This window comes from Syngnathus floridae, chromosome 13 (genome assembly GCF_059516105.1).
Source record: "Syngnathus floridae isolate MCC-2025c chromosome 13, RoL_Sflo_1.0, whole genome shotgun sequence".
Taxonomy (NCBI): Eukaryota; Metazoa; Chordata; class Actinopteri; order Syngnathiformes; family Syngnathidae; genus Syngnathus; species Syngnathus floridae.
The window spans coordinates 14,580,001-14,600,132 of NC_142425.1; the positions used below are offsets into that span (position 1 = coordinate 14,580,001).

Here is a 20,132-nt window from a genome sequence, read left to right on the forward strand (position 1 = left end):
CACAACCATCATCTTCTGGGAAGGAATAGCTTTCCTTTCTTGGACTATAATATTTGGAGGCATTGAAATGGTCCTATTTAGATGAAAAAGGAGTATGTCTTCTATTGTTGTCCATGTAAACATAAGCAGTGTGTCATTTCATCTCTCCTCTCCATTCACTATGTGATGCACGTTCGCAAGCACCACCACAACCGTTGTTTCTTCCCGGAATGGGGGCTTGTTCCTTAAAAGTCCATTTGGAGGTCTAGAAATAGGCAATGTGCTTCACTTTCTTTCTTTCTTTCCTTCTTTCTTTCTTTCTTTCTTTCAACGAGTCTTAGCTTATGAGTAATATCCCATGGCTAAAATGCAATGATTTAAGACTTCAGAAGAACCAAATGAATGAAGTCATTTCTGCCTTTCCGCCACCGAATGCATCAAAAGCGCCTGAGACGTGAATGAGCCACCCTGGCCCTGGCCCTGGCCCTGGTCCTGGTCCTGGCCCTGGCCCTGGTCTTGACTCTGGCTCTGGCGCTGGCCCTGGCCTTGGCCTTGGCCTGGCCCCAGTACAAAACACTTACTTTGATTCGGCTGTCCCTAGATGAAACTCTGATTTGAGCACGTACTCCCTCCCTCCCTATCTCCCTCCCTCCCTCCCTCCCTCCCTCCCTCCCTCCCTCCCGTGCAATGCAATGACATATCAAGCCACAGGAAAATGGTGGAGGAAGAAGCAAGCCATGGTGATGTGATGTCTGTCACCCAAAGGTTCCTTTCAAAGGTGACGATGATTTCACTGGTCACGGATGTTATTTGTTTACAAGGGGACTTCTCAGGGGATCTTCTATATACAGTGCAAATGACAGCATTACTTCTTCTAGTAAAGATGGTGGAAGACAATGTTTTTTTTGGTTTTTTTTACGAGTTGTTTTGTGCTGGGAGCGCTGTGTGTCTGAAAGATCAAGTGTTTTGTACTTTGTGAATGGGTTGGGGCGGGGCCGTTCTCAAACAACAAGATGCTTTTGGAAATGTAGCACCATATGGACGTTGTCTGCTTGCTTGCTTGCCTGCTTGCTTGCTTGCTTGCTTGCTTGCTTGCTTGCTTGCTTGCCTGCTTGCTTGCTATCCACCACCCAGCACCTCCTAAAGCCCAGAGCCTCACAGAGAAGCTGCATGAGTTTTGAAAGCTAAAAGGCTGGGAGCTACTTGATTTTGATCTCCTTTAATAATTGTCGATTGCTTTATCACACCTGGACTCTTTGTTTGATTCTGGCTTTGTGTTTGGACCAGAGCTTTATGACACTGTCTATCACTGATGCAAAGAATTGATTTCACAAATGGATCTATCTCTCTCTCTCTATATATATATATATATAAAACATATGATGCTATTTATCCCTGCACGAACCGCCTATTTTGCTACAAAATAAATGTCCTAATTCACTTTGGATGGCCCAACTTTTGTACGCATACACCTCCGGAGCTCTCTGCACTACAGTCTGAGCGGAACACCAATATTGCCACTATTGGGCTGAGGTGGGCCGGCCGGCCGGGTGGCACGCTGAGCGCGTGCTCCTCCCACCGTCACAGCTAGGCCAGCAGCGCCGCCGTCCGTGCTCATTTGGAGCGGAGCACATGGTTTTGGCCTTCAGATTGACACCACTCGCTCGTGCGTGAATGGGTGCCATTTTTGAACGATACACGAGACGATATTAAGTCAGAAAACCCAAAACGATGCTGCCGAGTCCAACCGGTATTCCTCCAGCTCGTGCCACTCCGTCCGTGAGGAAATGTGAAGTCCGACGTTCACGCACCGAGGTCAGATGAGCGCCATCCAGGAAGGAACGTAGTCGAATCTTTTTTTGCCGGGCGGCGGGGAGAGGAAGATTGTCGCATGAGAGAGTTGCAAAGAGAACATATTTACTTGAGTCGATGCCATCCAGTTGTTATTAGAAATTCGAATTGACGTTCATTCATCTCACCGTAATTATTGAACGGATCAACGCTTTATTCCTGGAAATCTCATAATTTACATTTTGTAATATCACGATGAATGACTTCTCCAACATTATTCGGAGCTTAGACTGTCCCATCTCCCCACGGGAGTGTCACGACTCGTCCCCGGTCAGATACATTTTGTCATCATTTCTCTGTGTGCTCGCCCCTCCCCTCCCCTCCCCTCCCCTCCCCTCCCCTCCCCTCCCCTCCCCTCCTCTCCTCTCCTCTCCTCTCCTCTCCTCTCCTCTCCTCTCCTCTCCTCTCCTCTCCTCTCCTCTCCTCTCCTCTCCTCTCCTCTCCTCTCCTCTCCTCTCCTCTCCTCTCCTCTCCTCTCCCCTCCCCTCCCCTCCCCTCCCCTCCCCTCCCCTCCTGTGTGCCCATGATCAGTGTGATCACTCTCACCTGCCTCTTGTTAGCTGTCACGTATTTAAGTTCTGTCTGCGTGTCGCTCCCTCCCCACGTGGGCTTATTTGTTGCCACTCGTTTCATGTCTCTGTTAGTTTGGTTTTTGTTTGCCACCCCTTTCAGTCGGTTCCGTTGATATTTGTTCTATTTTAACTTAACTTGAACTTTTTTTAGGCCGTTGCGTTATGTTAGTTTGCCGCTTGTGTTGGCTTGTTCCCCTTGTCGTCCCTTCCAACTCCCTTTTCCTTCAGTAAGCCAAGCTGGTCCAAGCCGCATTTGGTCGCCCTGCCGTGCCGTCGAATTGATTTGAAAACAAATGTGATCCTAGCGCAGGTCATTAAGGTGCTTTTCAAGTCAGCTGATGCCATGATGTGAGTCATCCTTTTTGTCATTTATTGACTCTATAAATGTGACACGCAAACAGATGTGTGCTAACCCTTACTGGCACCTCATGAAGTTGAAATGGCTGTGCATTTTAGGAATCCTACACAGACGACTGACTATTCAAATGGCTGCATTTCTACTTTGTATAGTATGTACGTAAATCACAAGATTACAATAAGAATGTCGTTTTGTGATCATCAAAGTGTAAATAATGACTCCTCTTCAACTAGCCACCCTTTCAGCCTCTACTGAAGAAAGACACTTCAAAAGGCCAACGTATATGATTTGGAAAATGCACCGGCTCAATAAAGAACAGACCTATGCGTGTATCTGATGTGGCATTTTTGTCACGCATCCATCCTTATGTGCTGATGACTAAGTCATTCTGTTAAGAGAAGCTCATGTAACTCACTCCAAATGAAAACAAAAAATAGAGAAAGCAGAGTAAACAGTGTCAGTACTGTTCTGCTCCACGCTCCCAGAAAGAGAGAGTCACTGTTAAGTTTCCAGCAGTCACAGTCTGCATGTTTTTGGATCCACTAGTGGAAAAGCCCCACCGCCACAGAGGTGAGGTGAGGTGAGGTGCGGTGAGGAGTGTAAAAGACTTCTATGTTCACACTCTGGGCTGCAGCTAGGCTAGGCAGGCAGGCAGGCAGGCAGGCAGGCAGGCTGGCTGGCACTGTGACACGTGTGAGGTGGCACAGAGTCCTCTGATTTGTAGCAGACAGGAAAAGTAACATTTTTCACATTTCATGCAGGGGAACTTTCCATCCATATTACACCGGCCTTGTTATTGAACGTCCATCGGACATCCCTCCCTCCCTCCATCCATCCATAGCTGAGGTGAGCTACGCCAGAATATTTGACACGTTTGCCTAGTTAGTCTGCTGCCGTCACACGGCGGGAATAAAAGGGACCTAGTGAGCCATTGATGTATCCTGCCGGGTAAAAGGCACTCAAGTTGTGCAACCTCATTCCTGAACACCCTCGCAGAACTTTGACCCGGGTCACGGAGATAAAACCTGCACTTGAACTGACGAGTCAGCAGAGAAGGCACACTGAGAGGAAAGAAGTACACGATGGTGACCATGGGGAGCACAGCGGCAGCCCTCCTCTTCATTCTACATGCTGGTAAGACGGATGGACGGATGGATGGAGCTCTCGCTAGCTCGCCAGCTAGCTGGTAAAAGCAATATTCAAGCAGAATGCAGCTAAATCATATGACTGTGATATGAAAACAAGTTTTAGAATGGTAAAAATGTAACGAGATGAAATGACAGTACTAGATGAAGTCGTCCATCTGGCAATTTGACCAAGAGTTACAGTCGTGGTGAGAAAGTTCTTTGGCCCCGGGTGAGCTTTAAATGGAAATAGGACATTGGTAAGGAGTGGCAAACCGCTGTGTTTGTGCTCAGTGTGTTCTCAGAGCAGCATTAGGTGGTGCACCATCTCAGATGCTGAGCAGAGGAAATGCGAAGCCATGTCCCTGGCTTTCGCCCAAGTCTCCATCCGGCCATCGCTCAGCTGCGTTCGCGGAAGCACTGTGGAGAACTGCGTGCAGAAGCTCGAGGTGGGCTCCCCATTTCTCCTCATCCCCCACTTTGAAGAGAGCAGACGAACGTCATTCATTTGAATACGGCAATATGACTTTGTCTAAAATAGCAATGGTCTCCATAAATTGCTCAACCAATTTATGGCCACATGTTCCCGTTGCTGTCCTCCTTTCCGTGTCGTGTGTAGGCCAACCAAGCGGATGCTTTGTCCATGTTCGCCCCCGACATCTACAACCTGAGGAAGAGCGCCTCGTTCAAGATAGCTGCCAGTGAATCAAAGGCTGACGGTAAGATTGTTTATCTTCATGTGCAAGTCAATGGCCTCGTATCTTTTTCACAAGTTCAAAGGGTAATTATGGTGCATTTCTTTAATAGTTGCAAGCATGTGACCGCTGTGATAAGGTTATCTTTTCATTCCCGCTCTTTAATGACACTTCCGACAAAATGCGAGGAACTCGTACTGGCTTGTTTTATTTTCTCCAGCCCCCATCTTGCCAGTCATCTCCGAGCATCTGCACTGTCTTTGTCACCTCAGGTACCGGGGCGGCTTACTTTGCCGTCGCTGTTGTGAAAAAGGTCAATTCCAGCATCAACATCAATAACTTGGCGGGGAAACGGAGCTGCCACACCGGCAAAGGCCGAACGGCTGGCTGGAACATGCCCGTGGGATATTTCATCGACCAGGGCTCCATGTCGGTCATGGGCTGCGACATCTCCGAGGGTAGGTCGAGGGAACCTTTGGTCGCTTGTTCAAGAACGAGCCCTGACAAACACAAACTCGCGCCCTGATATTTTGCATTATCAGGCGTGGCCCAGTTTTTTAACAGGAGCTGCGTTCCGGGAGCAAACCAGGCCGGCGATCCGGCGTCTCTGTGCCAGTTGTGCGTAGGCGATGACCGTGGACAGCACAAATGCGAAGCCAGCTACAACGAACGATATTACAGCTATGAAGGAGCGTTCAGGTAACGTACGTACTCCGTCCGCCCCGTGGTTTCGGACAGACGAGACGTTTGTTCCAATTTGACGTAGTGCCTGGTGCGCTCGCACCATCAAAATGCGCTCCGTAGCCTTCGTTTGGAAACGCAAGTACGTTTGACGGTCGCGCTCTCTTGACTTTTGACGGTCCCCATTAGGTGCCTCGCTGAAGGTGCAGGAGACGTAGCTTTCATCAAACACACTACGGTTGAAGAAAATACAGATGGTAAGAAGTTCCGGCCGTAGCTCGGGACAGACGAGGTACAGAAGGACTCGTTCTTTTCTCCAGGTCGCGGCCCCGATTGGGCACAGAAATTCTCCTCCAAAGACTACGAGCTGTTGTGTCGTGACGGCAGAAGGCTTCCCGTCAGTCAGTGGAAGACTTGCAATCTGGTCCGCGTGCCATTTCGGGGCATCGCCGTCGGCAAACACGTCACGCCGTCTGTAGTGTTTAACATGCTTGCTGAGGGACTGGTAGGTCCAAACACATTGGAATATTGGCCAGGACTATTTTTTGGATACTATTTTTTGGATTGCCTTTTTCTCAAATGTACATACGGATTTGCTTTTTTTGTTCCCGTTGCCGCTATTTGGGAGGAATATTTGAACCAACCGAACGAAACATGTAGTGTCCTCTCAAAAGGTCAGGAGAGGTCAGTAAGCCAAATTGGGTCAAATCGTTCTTTCTTTCTTCCTTCCTACCTACCTACCTACAGCAAAAGTCTGGATTCAACATGTTTTCCTCCAAACCTTACGGAGCAGGGACGTTGCTCTTTTCCGAGTCCACCGCCATGTTTCAGAGCTCCGAGTTCGATGACCCTAAGAAATGGATGGGTCAGCTTTATCACAATGTCATGAGCGCCATGGACTGTAAACTTCCAGGTAGCCAGCCCGTCCGTCCGTCCGTCCACTTGTTTGTGCTTTCAATGGTCCATAGAAGCGTGCGCGTCTAGCTGCCTGTCAATCCATCAACAGAAAGCGTTTTGCGGTGGTGCGTGCTGTCAACGGGCGAGCAGCGCAAATGTGCCGACATGGCCGCTGCCTTTCAAAAGAAAGGGCTGGTTCCCAGGGTCAACTGCATCTACGGCGACTCAGTGACAGACTGCTTGGAGAAAATCAAAGTAAGTTGTTCAAAAGTCCCGACGTGAGAACCGTTTCAAACCACTTTACCGCTTTATGGTCAGAACCGCGAAGCCGATGCCATTACTCTGGATGGAGGTTATATCTATACGGCGGGCAAGGACTATGGATTGGTACCTGCTACTGGAGAGAGCTATACAGGTGCAAAGCAGCAAAAACAAACAAAAAAAACAACCCACTGACAGACAACAATTTGCACTCCTCCAGCCGATCGCGATGGCTCCAACTATTACGCGGTTGCCGTGGTGAAAAAGAGCAGCTACGACATTCGGAGTCTTGACGATCTCAAGGGCCTTGGTTCCTGTCACACGGGATTGGGTCGCACTGCCGGTTGGAACGTTCCGGTCTCCACCCTGATTGAGAAAGGCTTGATCAGCCCTCAGCATTGCCAGATAGCCCAAGGTCAGTCGGTGTTTGCCGTAGCCGAAAAAATGGGCCGTCGCTCACTGTGCGCAAATCATCTCGCTAATGTCTCAGAATAAACTTTGTATTCCGTGGCACCTAGCGGTCGGTGGGTTCTTTAAGCAGAGTTGTGTACCTGGCGCTCATCAGCCCGGTTTCCCCAGCAACCTGTGTGCCTTATGTGCGGGAGACGCCGCAGGGCACAACAAATGCGAGAAAGGAAAGGACTTGTACGACGGATACGACGGTGCCTTCAGGTACAAAAATGGGAGGGCAGCAAAGCCGCCGCTTCGTGATGGCTCATTTGAAGAATCATTTGTTTTCTTCAGGTGTCTGGCCGTGGGAGATGGAGACGTGGCTTTCGTCAAGCATTCTACCGTGTTCCAAAATAGCGACGGTAGTACGAGCGCAGCCTCTATGGCGCCGCCGCCATTCCGATTTCAATCACACCGAGCTTTTGTGCGCTCATCCAGGGAACTCGAGCGAACCTTGGGCCACGGATCTCCTGTCCAAAGATTTCCAGCTGCTCTGTCCGCAAGGTACCAAAGCTGAGGTCACTCAGTATAAATATTGTCATCTGGCACGCGTGCCCTCCCACGCTGTAATGGTGCGCCCGGAAAGCAACATCCACGCCATCTACGGACTCCTGGACCGTGCACAGGTAGCTACTGGAGACCAAATATTGGAAGGGAGCCTTGTGTGGGTGTTTTCAAATCAATGACATTCCACTTGACTCTTGCGTCTTGACAGACTTATTTTGGCAGTGACACAGCTCCAGGCTTCCGGATGTTTGACTCGCAGGCTTACAAGGGCACAGATCTTCTCTTCAAAGACTCCACCGTGCGCCTGGTGGGCGTGGCTGACAGAAAGACCTACCAGGAGTGGCTGGGCCAGAACTACTTGGACTCACTGCTCAACATGGAGTGTAACGCATCAAGTGCAGGTAAGCGTCATGTCTGAAATGGCTTGGGATTGTTGCAACTGTAATATGGCGATTGATGGTGTCTTGTAGCGGTTTCCTCGCTGTGGTTGGTGATCACCGTCGCGCTGCTGTGCTCCATGCTGACGGCCATCTGAAAGGCATGGTACGCAAGGCAACTTGTCCCACTCCCTTCCTTTCCCTCGCACTGTTCTCTTTTGCTGATCACTGGTTCTAGTAGAAGGATCCCACCATTGTCAACTTTGAAAAAGATTTGTCACTTGTGAAAGAAAATTGTTTACAGAAGGTGAGCTGCCATATCAGAGCATATGCTGTCACCTGTTACATTCCAACCTCTTTTTCTCAAGGCACTTCAGGGACTTTCTTTCTTGCCATCACTAATCAGCCGCAGAAAAGTAGTCCTGATCAAAATAACAGCCCCGCCCCCATATCAATGGAAACCGGCCCTTTGTGGATTTTCTCTTTGGTGAATAGCTCGAGTTGTAGCTCTTGTCGTTAATGCCCCCCGTTTAAACGTTGATGTATACTTTCTTATAAGCAGAGATTTGTTTTTTTATATGATGTTCAGATGCCATATCAGTGAATATGTACTGACTCATACTTTCTGAAATGAGTGCATTCTTTCCTCTGGACAGAGATTTTATTTCAGTGTGAAATGATCAATCCTTGACTAATATTTAGTTGCCAGGCCAGTGAGTCTGCACAGGTATTAAAAAAAAAAAGCTACTGTATTAGATGTGTTCTCTCTCTTCAAATAAATTCTCAAGCATCAAAAGACATTTGTGTGTCACGTACATACTGTATTTGATGCATGCAGTCCTAGTGAACCTTGATCCACGTCCTGAGCTGTGCAATAAATATTTAAGAGAGCGATTGGAAGATATGTACTGTAAAACAGATTGGAACACAGCCATCTGAGATAGGGCTTCCTGGACGGTTCCCATCTGTAAAGAGGAGGAAAAAAAACAACAATCTAGCCAAACGACTTTGTGGCACATCAATGTGGGTGCAAAATAGGTCATTGCTTGCTCTTGCGTGCGTTGGATGTAAACATTCAGCGTGCAAGCCCTCTTAAACTTGCTGGTAAAATTGACCCTCCGGCTTCTATGCTGCTTGTGCTCATTTGGGTCAAGCTGGAGCTTGTCCCCAACTAAGTGAGAAGCGGAAGCAGGCAGGGCTGCTTTTAGAATCTGTACCCCACGTGCGCACACACACACACACACACACACACGTATGCCTTCTTAAAAGGAATTGGCTTTCTCTGAAATGAACACTTTGCACATTTCCTTAATCTCCACATTTAATGATTCATTGTCTTTTTTTTGGGGTTCAAATTTATAAATACATAAATGTGAACAGAAATCAACGCAAGATGTCAAAAATGCCTGGTGCCCAGGGTAGGGGGGAAAATGAACAGAGAAACAAGACAAAGACAGCTGTGACGTTACGTACAATTATTTGTCAGAATGTGATAGTAACCTGGGATTAACATGAAGATAGTCTACGTGATTTTTGAATTGCATGTGCCCTGATTCACTTGGCCACCCCTTTATATTGTAGTTAAAGAGCACATCATCAACAACCACTTTGGTTAGGAGTCTCCAAATGAGCCCACTTAAAAAAATGGAGACCACCTTTTTTTAATGAGGTAGTGGATACAGCAATCCGACTTCAGAACCTTGGAGAGCGATTTGCTTTCTTCGGAGGGAGGGAGGGAGCGATCGCATACACTACACTGAGGGTGCCACCTGAGGGCTGGCTGGGCCTGCTTAGTTGGTTTTGAAAGGACTTGAGCACGTCGAAGCGGAGCCAGCAGAAGCCACGCTTGAATCAAACGTCAGTAGTGCTGATCTCATTCGATGATGTCATTCAGACTGACTGCAGCGTTCAGCATCCAGGGTGAGGGATTACTTTTTAACCTGACGGGATCCATCTTTCCACCCATCCTTGACTTCATTGACGAACGTCTCTCGGACTCTCTTGAGTCGTCTGCCGACGTCCTCCACGCCACCGGGAACTCGACCAGCCTCCTCTCGGACCTGCCGCAGCGTCTGGGACCTCAAGACCCGCTGGGAGGCGTCCCGGCCGACCAGCTGAGCTTTGGTAAGGGCGTAAGCTGTGATCTGCGCGGCCCTACGGATGGGACGAGACTCTGCCAGCTTCTCGACGACATGGAGATTGTTGAGCAGCGAAAGCAGCATCCGAGAAAGCATTTTGGAGGGGCGGGGGGCGACGTGCTGCCTTCCACCCGTGCGCCCTCGAGTTTCGGAGGAAAAGTGTAACTTGGCAAGCCCTGAAATGGTAACAATATTCAACTGAGGCAGGCGATGTACGGCGATCGTGCTCTTCTTTCAATCTGTAGTTTCAAGACCAAGAGCGAAGGTGACTTACTTGATCAAGGGGTCGAACAAGGGCGAGGATCCCGAGCCGGTATTTACTTCCGGGTTTTCTTCTTTTATCGTGCTAACGGGAGTTTGTAAAGGGCAGTGCTACATTAGCGCCATCTATTGATCAACGGCGCAAACATCATTGCTTGTGAAGGCCGGCTTTGTGTTCACTTCAGCACAGGTCATGGTGTGCTGTGAGACGTAAATGTCAAGTTAAATGTGAGCCATGGATCATGACATGAAAAATAACCGTCGCACATACACATGTTGTTTATATAAAACATATATAATAACAGTAGTGCTATATCAACTCCTAATCAAAAGGTGGCGCTGTTTAAAACGGCAGAACTCATTTGAACACATTGCTACTTCCGTTTCCTTCTTCACACAGCTCATATTAGGCTGACTGAAGTGTGCAGGCAGGCAAGCAGACAGACAGACAGACAGGCAGGCAGGCAGGCAGGCAGGCAGACAGGCAGGCAGACAGACAGGCATCCATCCATCCATCCATCTGTAGGCTCGAAAAGCGAGACGACTTCAGTCATGCGGGCCTTTCTACTGTTAACGATGACGGCGCTGTCGCTCGGCCCGATGCTGGTCTGCGGCTCCGAGAAGAAAAAGCTGCAGATCGGCGTCAAAAAGCGAGTAGACAACTGCCACATGAAGTCCCGCAATGGGGACGTTCTGAACATGCACTATACGGGCAAGCTGGAGGACGGCACCGAGTTTGACAGCAGTATTCCCCGCGATCGACCCTTCACCTTCACGCTGGGAAGCGGCCAAGTGATTAAAGGTTGGGACCAGGGCCTGCTCGGCATGTGCGAGGGCGAAAAGAGGAAATTGGTCATTCCCGCCGAGCTGGGCTACGGAGACCGGGGAGCGCCGCCCAAGATCCCCGGTGGAGCCACTCTGATCTTTGAGGTGGAGCTGCTCAGCATCGAGAGGAGATCCGACCTTTGATGAAAGACTACTCGCTCGCTCGCTCGCTCGCTCGCTCATAGCGCTTAGTAAGTTATCGGAGCTCGACTTTTTGTAGCTTGCGTGCAGATCCAATGAAAACGTGAGATTGTTCTTTCTGTTTCTAGGAGATGCTGCTCCCTGTGATTAAAGAGCACATCTGACAGCAGTGAAGAAGACAATGTGTCAAATTGGGGTGTGGGATGGGACTCTTCCAGCAGTAGAGCAATGACTTATGCCTCATGTGCTCAAGATTGCTCAAATAAGAACTGATCCACAATAAAAATAAAAAAGCGTTCCAATTAAAAACACAGTATTGTATTATGAGCAGGAATATGTCTGCTTTCTTATTTTTACGTTTGCCAGACAATCTCACCTACTATGCGAATGGGCAACATAGCTTTTGATGACTTTAGTTACAATCTCGCCTCCTATGAGGATGGGCAACATAGCTTTTGATTACTTTATTTGTAAACTGATCAAATAAAAAAATACCTCTGGAAAATCAACTATTGATTGTAACGTACTGTATAGTTTTTCAAGCAACTCTTGTCACGTGTGCTCGTTGACAGACTGGTAGACCACTACTAGCTTCTGACAGTTGATAAGAAAACAACACCTATCCTTCTGCTTAGTTGCTCTTAGAAAGAAAGAAAAAAAGTAGGCGAATTTCCCTCCGGGGATCAATAAAGTGGCAATCTATCCAATCAATCCATCCATCCGTCCAAGCGAAACCGTGAAGGTATGAGTGTGAAGCACACTCTTGTACAGTAGACGGCGCTATGCACCTGGACGCCGCTTGCAATCCGCATTAGAAGAAGAAACCCTACGTAGTTGTCGTGCGACGCCAACAAAGACGGAGCAATTCGTATGTAGTCACTCTGCTTATCCACCATGTCTGTGAAACTGAATGCTTTAAATAGCGATTCTTACACCGATATAGGCTCATACAGAGACCAGCATTTTAAGGTAAGACACAATGCTGAATGTGATGTGACCAAAACGATACATTTGAAGAAGCATTCGGAATCCAAATGAGCATGCCGTCCGTCCAAGCAATATGTGCACTCTGCGGTCCCGTGCGTCTGCTGTTGTTTGGCTCTCACGATCGCTGATCCCGGTTCGGGGGAGACAGCCTTCACCGCCTTCACCGCAAATCGATCAATGATGTGATACGGTCTTGCTGCTAAATCGCAACACTTTTGAGGCGGTCAAAGATGCGTTAACGTAGACGTCAACGCATGCAAATAAATGATGAACAGAGGCGACCGAGGGAGGAGATTCCACCAAGAGAAACCAAAAGGTGCAGAACACTCGCGATTCGAGCCTATGACGCGAAGGAATAGGGAGAGGACGAGCCTAGGTGCTGAGTTGGCAGCCACGAGCAAAATAACCACCCTGGCAATACTTTGTGGTGTTTCCAGGGTAAGTGTCATATACAAGAGAAACTGCTGAAAGCAAGCCACACGCTCTACGTGGGCAACCTCTCCTTCTACACCACAGAGGAGCAGGTAAGAAACGGTATAGAAAGGAGTCATCGGCTCTCAATGCTTTGTGTTGCAGCGTTCCAAAATCTTTTGCAACCCCTCCCTCTTCTGAGCAGGTTCACGAGCTCTTTTCTAAAAGTGGGGACGTCAAGCGCATCATCATTGGTCTGGACAAAGTCAAGAAGACGGCCTGTGGCTTCTGCTTTGTCGAGTATCCTTTTCACCACGTTTGCTTGAACCTCGCAAAAGAAGTACGACTACCACCGTTCCGTCGTCCGCGCATAATGCCTCAAAGACGCGTATGTAACGGAACTTAACCCCAGCTGGTGTAGATACTATACGAGGGCTGATGCGGAACATGCTATGCGCTTTATAAATGGCACACGTCTGGATGACCGCATGATCAGGACAGACTGGGACACCGGCTTTAAGGAGGGAAGACAATATGGTCGTGGCAAGTCTGGAGGACAGGTAAGCTCCTCTGAGTACCATTGCCAGGTAGAGTGACAAAATAAAACAAGCTCTTGGATTGCAAGTGACACTGGACAAAAAGGCTTGCTTTCTATTCCCTTTCTTCGTGTTATTCTCTCAACTATTTCACTGCTCCTTTGTGGCTCTTTTGTTTTGCGCAGGTGAGGGATGAGTACAGGCAGGACTACGACCCAGCCAGAGGCGGTTATGGAAAGTTGGCTCAGCAGCAAAGAGGGCCGCAATAATCCCTCAGCCCCCACCTCCGATCATTCCTTTTGACGTGTGGTGCTTTTGACTCGTTCTATTTAAGTGCAGGAGGAATAGCGTGCCAATTAGATGTTTTTCACACCCAAAATTGACCCGAATGGAGGTGTTGTGTACACTGTTGTTGTTTTTTTTTTTTTTATAAAGCTCTATCTTTCAACCTCTGGTAATGCTAATTCATACTTTAGCTCAACTTTCATATCAAATGATGTCCAGAAAAGGTTCATGGCCAGATGTGCGAGGCGATTACCTCAGTCAGCACGAAGGAAATGACCATGCGTGTTAAAGGAAATCCTTTTCATAAAACAAAAAAAAAAAAACGGAATAAATACATGAAAGGCTAATTATTTTTGATGCAAAGTAAGAAGGGAAATGAAAGAAATGATTTGGAAAAAAAATGTTAAAAGGTTCAAGTCTGGTTTTTAAGAGCAAATCTATCAACCTCTATTGAAGGACAGGGAAAAAGCATGCAGTAAGAATTGTAATTGACAGACAGACAGACAGACAGACTGTTTATTCTTGAAGAGAATATATTTGGAGATGTGCTCTTAGTTTTGCTTTCCACATTTTAACCAGTGAATCCCCTCTTGTTCACTGCAAACACAACAAAAGTTACGTATTAGCACATATGCAATATCCAGATTGCCAGACGGTGTGCCACTCACCTTTTTCTCTGACAGTATACATTGCGATTGTGCCAGCTTTGATATGGTCAGTAACGTGACAGTGAAGCAGCCATGTTCCAGGATACTCGGGCCGCATTTTTACTGTCTACAATCAAGGGAGGGGGGGGGGGAAAAAAAAAAGTGTGTCGGTTCGAGGGAATTTGACCCAAAAGTGACCTAGCGACAAGATACTATGTATATAGACAGTAGGATTGAGGAGAATATGGCTGCAGCTAACTAAGTGCTTTACCTGAAAGGTGGCTGGGAAAAGTTGAAAGACATCAGTGGTGTGTGGGCCTCCACCCAGCTGTAGGTTGTTGTTGTTTTATTTTGCCATATTAGTATCGTTCCCATCTGCCAATGCAATTTGTCCATACCTTATATTCCACGCTGTGCCCATGCCAGTGAACACCGTGCATGTCCACCTCAGTGCCCATGCCCATCAGGTACCAGTAGACCTTATCTCCTACCTCCATGTTCAAGCCCTTAAGGTTGGCGTATACAAAGCCATTGATAGCTGAGACGACACAGAAAACCAAAGGAACGCTTTGCAATTCCATTCCAGTGCGCTTGATGTGCTTTCCTGACCGTGCATCTTGTTGCTCTCTATAAAGTCTTGGTCTTCCTTCAAATTTGCTCCAGGGCTCCTGATGTAAGTCCTGATGTTTTCATCCAAATACCAGCTCTCGTTCTCATCAAATACCAGCATCAGCAACGCAAACTCTTCGATTTCTTTCTTCAGGCCCAAAGTCCTTGAAGCAAACAGCGGGGTGACGACGATGATGATGATGATGACGATGTTACATTCCACAAGCGCCACTTGAGTCTTTGTAAATCACGCAAAAGAGCTCATGATGAAGCGTCCCTATGCCAAAAGGCTTACCTGGCCCAACTCCGTCGACAGATGACCAGAGGACCGATGAGACCGCTGTACAGGTCCTGGCAGACAGGTAGGTCAAATGTCAGCAGCGCAAGAACATTTGCACGTGTGACGTGATTAGCGCACCTTGGCAATGTCCACTGTGGAGTAGTACGCTGACACAGAGCACTCCTCTTGCTCCGTGGTCGGTCCTGTATTCTTTGTAACGTACCACTCGTAGCTGTGAGTCTCGCCTGTCGCACGCACGCGCGCGGGCACAGCAACTCACCAACATTGGCCGTGAACAATGTACTCAACTTGGGACATTGATTTCGTCCAAACCATCTGATCAATCCATCAATCCGTCATTTCAAGTCACCAAAGGTAGCCAAATCAACGGCTTGTGCAGTTTGCTGATTTACCGGGATTGGTGCGGTAAACGTCGGGGCTCTCTGTCTTGACTCCATGGGCGTGGATGGAATACGGTCTGGATGCCATGTTCTTAAAAACCACCTTGACTTTGTCTCCCACGTCAGCATGGATCATTGGACCTAAGAGACAAATACCAGATGGTTTAGTAACCAGAATGGAGACAAGCGTACAATGATAGCATGTCAAACAAGAGCCTACCCATAATGCCCAGATGTTCCATGTCGGCACCTCGTTCCACCTGCTTGTTGAACTTGTCGTTTGTGAACTGTCGATAAACCACCTTCTTGTAGCGTGAGCCGATAAAGCCGCCGCCCGCTTGGTCAAGAAAGACGGACGCTGGACTGCGGAAGGGAAGGGAAGGGAAGGGAAGGGAAGGGAAGGGAAGGGAAGGGAAGGGAAGAGAAGATGGAGAAGAGAAGGGAAGAGAAGGGAAGAGAAGAGAACGTTTCATTTGTGCCACTTTGAAATCGCATTTGAATTAGAAATCACTTTTGACAAATTACCTTTGCTGACCGTGAAACATTTCAGCCTCCCAAGTACGATTTGGAGAGTAATCCCAGTCCAGCTCCACGGCAGCGATGTAGTAGGTTTTAAAGTGGAACATGGTCTCACCCTGGCGCTGCAAAAAGCTGCATTTCTCCACCGTGTAGTTGGCTCTCATTCCTCCACGGTAGTGCGCGATGCTGGGTGACGCCACTTCAAATTGACCTGACATTTGTCATGAAGTCAATGAGTAGGCTTGACGATTCGGTGTGCTGACAGCTAATCTTGGCACGACGACGATGACACAGGCACTCACCCATACTGTCGGGCTCCATGGTGACGGTGCGCGAGACGTGCGGAAAGACAGAAATTGCGTCCAGTCGGTTCTGCCGAAAGATGAAACGGTTTCCCTCAAAGTAAAGACTGTTGATATCCGTTTCGGAACCCAGTCCCGACAGGTGCCACGTGACCTTGTCCCCCTTGCACATGGTCAGGCCTCGGAGGCTCCCGTACACATACCCGTTGATGGCTGTGAGAGAGAGAGAGAGAGAGAGAGACACACACACAATTCCACCAAAGTTCCAAAGTTGCGAAAAGAATCAGTTGAAGCACAGCAGTTGAGTAGAAAGGTCTACGATGCCTACAATGCATCTTGTTGCTCTCAATAAAGCCTTCATCGTCCTTGTTAACAGCGGCCGGAGCTGTGGCGAAGGCACGTATCGTATCGTCCAGATACCAGCTCAGGTTTTCGTCAAACACTGTGGCCAGCAAGTGAAACTCTTTCTTATAGTTCTTCTGTAAGGTGGACAAAGTGGAAAAATGCGGCAGCCCGTTAAAAGAAGACAAAAAACTGCCATTCAATCAAATTCCTTAGCGACCTATCGTAAATATGAGTCCACATTGATGACATTTTCCATCTTTGCTGCGCTCCCATTGTCAACATCTTGCACTTTCTCTGACCTGGATCCCCTTCTTCAGAGAGTTAGGGCGGCAGACGAGCATGGGTCCGACCAGGCCGGAGTTGGTGTCTTTGACGGGGTCTACGCCCGAGTAGTACAGGTAGGTCAGACAGTCGGCCTCTCCGTGCACGGGCCCGGCACCCGCAGGCACAAACCACTCGTAGGTGTGCGTCTTGCCCGGTGCCACCAGAGCGGCCGGAGGAGGCGTCACTCGCCCTGCAGGTGGCACAGAGGGAGGGAGGGAGGGAGGGAGGGAGGGAGGGAGGGAGGATCAGTAAGGATAATGACAATTACAAACGCATCACGGCGCTCGTCACTTACTTTGTTCATGTTTTAATTCCCTCAGCTTTTTTGCAGTGTAGGACTCTAAAGCAATGAAGAGCAAATACAGCGTCAGCAGGAGTCATGAAACCAAAGCTCCGGGAGACAACAACGGACCTTCTAATTCATTGTGATAGAGCGTCCCGTCTTGTTCGATACTGTACTCTACTCCGTGCGGCTGCATAGAGTAAGGCCGAGTGGCCTTGTTCTTGAAGACCACTTTGATACTGTCTTTCTCTTCGGCTCGCAGCACGGGACCTGGAGAGAAACAAAATCACCGCATTGGCGCTTGCGCTCAAGTGGGCTGAAGTCTACGATGGACTTTGCTGTACGAGCATTCTTCACTCTTGTCCAAAGTAGGCCAAATTACCCAGAATTCCAAGGTGTCCCTCCTCAGCTGTGCGTAGCATCTTGGTCAGAAAGGAGCTGTCAGTGTATTCCACATAGCGCACCTTCTTGTAGCGACTTCCGATACGATTTCCACTTCTGGTGACAAACGTGCCTGCCTCGCTGCACAAAGACGCAGAAGCTCGACCACGCGTGTGTGTGTGTGTGTCGCGCGTTTACGTATCGTGACAAACCTAACCTGTCTGTCGGCAATGTGGGAGCGTAGTCCCAGACCTCTTCTTCTGCGGCAATAAAGAACTCTCTGAGCTGACCTTGCGGACGTGGTTTGTGGACATTTGGGAAACACTTTCTGATCTCAAATATGGCCTGCATACCACCTACAGCAAAACAAAAGCCATGGCAGTGAGGTGAGGTGAGGTGAGGTGAGGTGAGGTGAGGTGAGGTGGGGTGAGGTCAGGTGAGGTGGGGTGAGGTGAGGTGAGGTGAGGTGGGGTGAGGTCAGGTGAGGTGGGGTGAGGTCAGGTGAGGTGGGGTGAGGTCAGGTCAGGTCAGGTCAGGTCAGGTGAGCAGGACAATTGCTGTCCGAAATGGTCCAGTATATGACGGCGACGCAGCTATCAAAAGCGAGGAAGAGCGAGCCAGCCTGACCCATCAGATGATCATTAACGGTGCACGTCAGCAGCCAGTGCCCGGGGTTGTCCGCCACCATCTCGGCCGTGGTGCTGGAGCCGGGGAAAAGACTGACCGTGTCTGTGTGGTGGTTTTCGCTCATCAGGATCTGCCCGTGGAAATGAACGGAATGCATGTCCACCTGTCGGGTGCGCAAGATTGGCGCTTAGAGACACTTAAGTGAAAGTGGCAGAAGCAAAAACAGGAGGCCCGTTACCTCATTTCCCAAGCCAATCATATGCCAGTGGATCTTGTTTCCTTGGCACATACTCAGTCCAGGCAGGTTACCATACAGAAATCCATTGATACCTGTGGGGACAATTTGAGAAGATGCAATGTACGTATGGCTGGCCGGCCAGCCGGCACACACGACACAAGAATTGAGCCTCTCTCTTTTTTCACCATGCATCTTGTTGCTCTCCATGAAATCTTCCTTCTCTTTCAGGCCGCTGGCAGGGTTTGCGATATGCGTCCTGATGTTGTCATCGAGATACCAGCTGAAGTTTTCGTCCGACACCATGAATACCAGCGCGTACATGTAGTCTGCTGCAGTGTCACCGTGCGTGTCCAGAGTTCCTGCGCAAAAGACACGGAGATTCGTTTCACCGCGGGCCGGCCGATGGACCGCTCGCAATTGTCCGCAGGTGGGATTGACCGTTGCCCTGCCGTTGGCTGCCAAGCGGCCAGCCATTTCCAATTTGGAAATGCCCCATTTGACTTCACGCCTTGAACTCCTCACCTGACAGCAGTGGCACCGACCAATACGGAGTTGCAACGAAGCCAATGAGATGAAGCGGCAAACGGGAACTCGCCTACCTTTCTTACAGAGAACGAGGGGTCCGATCAAGCCCGAGTTGATATCTTTGGGAGTAGACACGTGCGAGTGGTAGAATCTGCTCAGGCAGTTGCTCTCGGTGGCTTTGGGGCTGTGGGAATGGCGGAGAGTCCACTCGTACGTTACGCCGGTACCGGGAGCCACCGAGTCGTCGCCCTTCATCTCGGCCGCTGTGCCGTCCGGGTACAGTGCCCCTAAAGGCAAGATGTCGGTCAGCCAGGCTCAAGTCAAGTGGATGGAGAAGACATCCATCCTTGCCCTTTTACCCTCGCTGCCTTTGCTGTAGTTGAGTCCGTGGGGATGGATGCTGTACGGTCTGGACGCCGCGTTTCTCAGGTGGACGATCAAAGTGTCGCCCTCTTCGGCCATCAACAGGGGTCCCAGGTAGCCCAACCAGGCTTGCTTCACCACCTCCGTGGCGTACGTGGCATCGCTGTACTGCTTATAAAGGGCCTTTTTGTAGGTGGAGCCGATTCGCTGCGGGCCCTTCTGGAGAAAAACGCCAGCTTCGCTGCACACACAGAGCCAGGGAAAAGCATCTAGGAATACATGACAGTCGTGCCGAAGTCCCTTCCTCCTTTTTGGATGGCAAACGAGGGATTCTCACAAATCCGAGCAGAGCCGCCATTGCGCACGTCATTTGCAATCATCCTTTCGTAATTTTCACCCAGAGCCGTGACGTCGTTATATGCCCTACGTCAGGGAACGGAGTGAAATCAATCGAAAAAAGAAGAACTGCACTTACTCATCTTCTTGGATTGTGTTGTTCTGGATGAGGTTCATCCCACTGGGTGCGTAGTTCCAATTCACTTCTTCTATCCTGAGGAAATATTCTCTCCTCATTCCAGAAATGCAGAGCGGTGCATAGCCCAGCAGGATTAAAACTAACAGCAACTTGCGCTCGTCGCAGTGTGACATTTTGACCGCTCGCTCGCTCGCTCGCCCGCTCGCCCGCTCGCTCGCTCAGTCTTTATACTTGCTCAACTGCCCGACTGCCCGTAAGAGTCAATAATGCTTCGAGGGTTCACTGACCCATTGCCTCCGTGACCCCCTGTTCAACTTGCGCAAGACCTGAATAATGTTTAACCTGGAATTATGTTGCACTTTTTACGATGGTATTTCAACCTAATGGCGTTATTTTGATCTGATTTCATGTTCTTGTGACGACTCCACGTCCCCCCGGTTGTATTATTCCGTATGTGTAGGTTGTCATGGTTTCTGT

General features: G+C 49.0%; 6 protein-coding genes across 11 annotated transcripts in view; 4 read left to right on the plus strand and 2 right to left on the minus strand.

Moving 5' to 3' along the window:
• The window catches only part of LOC148389118 (discs large homolog 1-like protein), a 34,104-nt gene extending 32,680 nt beyond the window's left edge, over positions 1-1,424 (plus strand). For all 3 annotated transcript variants that reach the window (XM_088393534.1, XM_088393533.1, XM_088393535.1), the window contains one exon: positions 1-1,424. This exon is cut by the window's left edge and continues 1,090 nt beyond it. The gene's annotated coding sequence lies outside the window, so the exon portion shown is untranslated.
• A 991-nt stretch (positions 1,425-2,415) lies between these two features.
• Positions 2,416-8,552, plus strand: meltf (melanotransferrin). Of its 3 annotated transcripts, XM_088394612.1 has the most exons (19): positions 2,421-2,750; positions 2,859-2,915; positions 3,522-3,606; positions 3,757-3,894; positions 4,179-4,333; positions 4,504-4,603; positions 4,852-5,037; positions 5,122-5,278; positions 5,450-5,517; positions 5,581-5,765; positions 6,008-6,173; positions 6,267-6,412; positions 6,476-6,572; positions 6,639-6,833; positions 6,937-7,090; positions 7,163-7,230; positions 7,307-7,494; positions 7,584-7,776; positions 7,846-8,552. In XM_088394612.1, the coding sequence occupies exons 4-19, from the start codon at positions 3,843-3,845 to the stop codon at positions 7,908-7,910; spliced, it is 2,175 nt and encodes a 724-aa protein (XP_088250738.1). In that variant the 5' UTR covers positions 2,421-2,750; positions 2,859-2,915; positions 3,522-3,606; positions 3,757-3,842; the 3' UTR covers positions 7,911-8,552. The 3 variants fall into 3 exon arrangements, 2 of the variants coding, with proteins under 2 accessions (XP_088250738.1, XP_088250737.1); XM_088394611.1 differs by lacking the exon at positions 2,859-2,915; XR_015862202.1 differs by lacking the exons at positions 2,859-2,915; positions 7,846-8,552 and having other exon boundaries at positions 2,416-2,750; positions 6,998-7,090; positions 7,584-7,730.
• Positions 8,553-9,055: 503 nt separating this feature from the next.
• On the minus strand, positions 9,056-10,341 carry ncbp2as2 (NCBP2 antisense 2 (head to head)). 2 transcript variants are annotated; one of them, XM_088394666.1, is made up of 2 exons: positions 10,165-10,341; positions 9,056-10,088 (listed from the first exon to the last, which is right to left on the minus strand). In XM_088394666.1, the coding sequence occupies exon 2, from the start codon at positions 9,984-9,986 to the stop codon at positions 9,681-9,683; it is 306 nt and encodes a 101-aa protein (XP_088250792.1). In that variant the 5' UTR covers positions 9,987-10,088; positions 10,165-10,341; the 3' UTR covers positions 9,056-9,680. The 2 variants fall into 2 exon arrangements, with proteins under 2 accessions (XP_088250792.1, XP_088250791.1); XM_088394665.1 differs by having other exon boundaries at positions 9,056-10,066; positions 10,165-10,331.
• A 200-nt stretch (positions 10,342-10,541) lies between these two features.
• On the plus strand, positions 10,542-11,626 carry fkbp2 (FKBP prolyl isomerase 2). The gene is made up of 2 exons (XM_088394668.1): positions 10,542-11,167; positions 11,246-11,626. Exon 1 carries the CDS (start codon positions 10,704-10,706, stop codon positions 11,118-11,120), a length of 417 nt encoding a protein of 138 aa, XP_088250794.1. The 5' UTR covers positions 10,542-10,703; the 3' UTR covers positions 11,121-11,167; positions 11,246-11,626.
• Positions 11,627-11,924: 298 nt separating this feature from the next.
• Positions 11,925-13,683, plus strand: ncbp2 (nuclear cap binding protein subunit 2). The gene is made up of 5 exons (XM_088394664.1): positions 11,925-12,086; positions 12,542-12,628; positions 12,721-12,815; positions 12,937-13,075; positions 13,237-13,683. Exons 1-5 carry the CDS (start codon positions 12,012-12,014, stop codon positions 13,318-13,320), a joined length of 480 nt encoding a protein of 159 aa, XP_088250790.1. The 5' UTR covers positions 11,925-12,011; the 3' UTR covers positions 13,321-13,683.
• A 155-nt stretch (positions 13,684-13,838) lies between these two features.
• Positions 13,839-19,869, minus strand: cp (ceruloplasmin). Its single transcript, XM_088394601.1, has 23 exons — positions 19,656-19,869; positions 19,177-19,421; positions 18,892-19,104; positions 18,478-18,651; positions 18,293-18,384; positions 18,055-18,217; positions 17,645-17,783; positions 17,429-17,568; positions 17,176-17,316; positions 17,059-17,103; positions 16,739-16,953; positions 16,423-16,573; positions 16,095-16,307; positions 15,799-16,003; positions 15,494-15,636; positions 15,286-15,414; positions 15,011-15,117; positions 14,888-14,943; positions 14,593-14,756; positions 14,382-14,521; positions 14,255-14,311; positions 14,005-14,110; positions 13,839-13,933 (listed from the first exon to the last, which is right to left on the minus strand). Exons 1-23 carry the CDS (start codon positions 19,826-19,828, stop codon positions 13,908-13,910), a joined length of 3,237 nt encoding a protein of 1,078 aa, XP_088250727.1. The 5' UTR covers positions 19,829-19,869; the 3' UTR covers positions 13,839-13,907.
• Between the last annotated feature and the right edge of the window lie 263 nt (positions 19,870-20,132).

Excerpts from the sequence above, each read along its gene's own strand:
- cp (XM_088394601.1), bottom strand. The coding sequence starts at position 19,828 with ATGTCACACTGCGACGAGCGCAAGTTGCTGTTAGTTTTAATCCTGCTG. Across the intron at positions 18,385-18,477 it reads GGAGAGCAACAAGATGCATG|GTATCAATGGATTTCTGTAT; the intron begins GTGAAAAAAGAG and ends TTGTCCCCACAG. Across the intron at positions 17,317-17,428 it reads GGGACACCTTGGAATTCTGG|GTCCCGTGCTGCGAGCCGAA; the intron begins GTAATTTGGCCT and ends GTTTCTCTCCAG.
- ncbp2 (XM_088394664.1), top strand. The coding sequence starts at position 12,012 with ATGTCTGTGAAACTGAATGCTTTAAATAGCGATTCTTACACCGATATA. Across the intron at positions 12,087-12,541 it reads ACAGAGACCAGCATTTTAAG|GGTAAGTGTCATATACAAGA; the intron begins GTAAGACACAAT and ends TGGTGTTTCCAG. Across the intron at positions 12,816-12,936 it reads TGTGGCTTCTGCTTTGTCGA|ATACTATACGAGGGCTGATG; the intron begins GTATCCTTTTCA and ends CAGCTGGTGTAG.
- ncbp2as2 (XM_088394666.1), bottom strand. The coding sequence starts at position 9,986 with ATGCTTTCTCGGATGCTGCTTTCGCTGCTCAACAATCTCCATGTCGTC.
- meltf (XM_088394612.1), top strand. The coding sequence starts at position 3,843 with ATGGTGACCATGGGGAGCACAGCGGCAGCCCTCCTCTTCATTCTACAT. Across the intron at positions 7,495-7,583 it reads GACTCCTGGACCGTGCACAG|ACTTATTTTGGCAGTGACAC; the intron begins GTAGCTACTGGA and ends GCGTCTTGACAG. Across the intron at positions 7,777-7,845 it reads GTGTAACGCATCAAGTGCAG|CGGTTTCCTCGCTGTGGTTG; the intron begins GTAAGCGTCATG and ends GGTGTCTTGTAG.
- fkbp2 (XM_088394668.1), top strand. The coding sequence starts at position 10,704 with ATGCGGGCCTTTCTACTGTTAACGATGACGGCGCTGTCGCTCGGCCCG.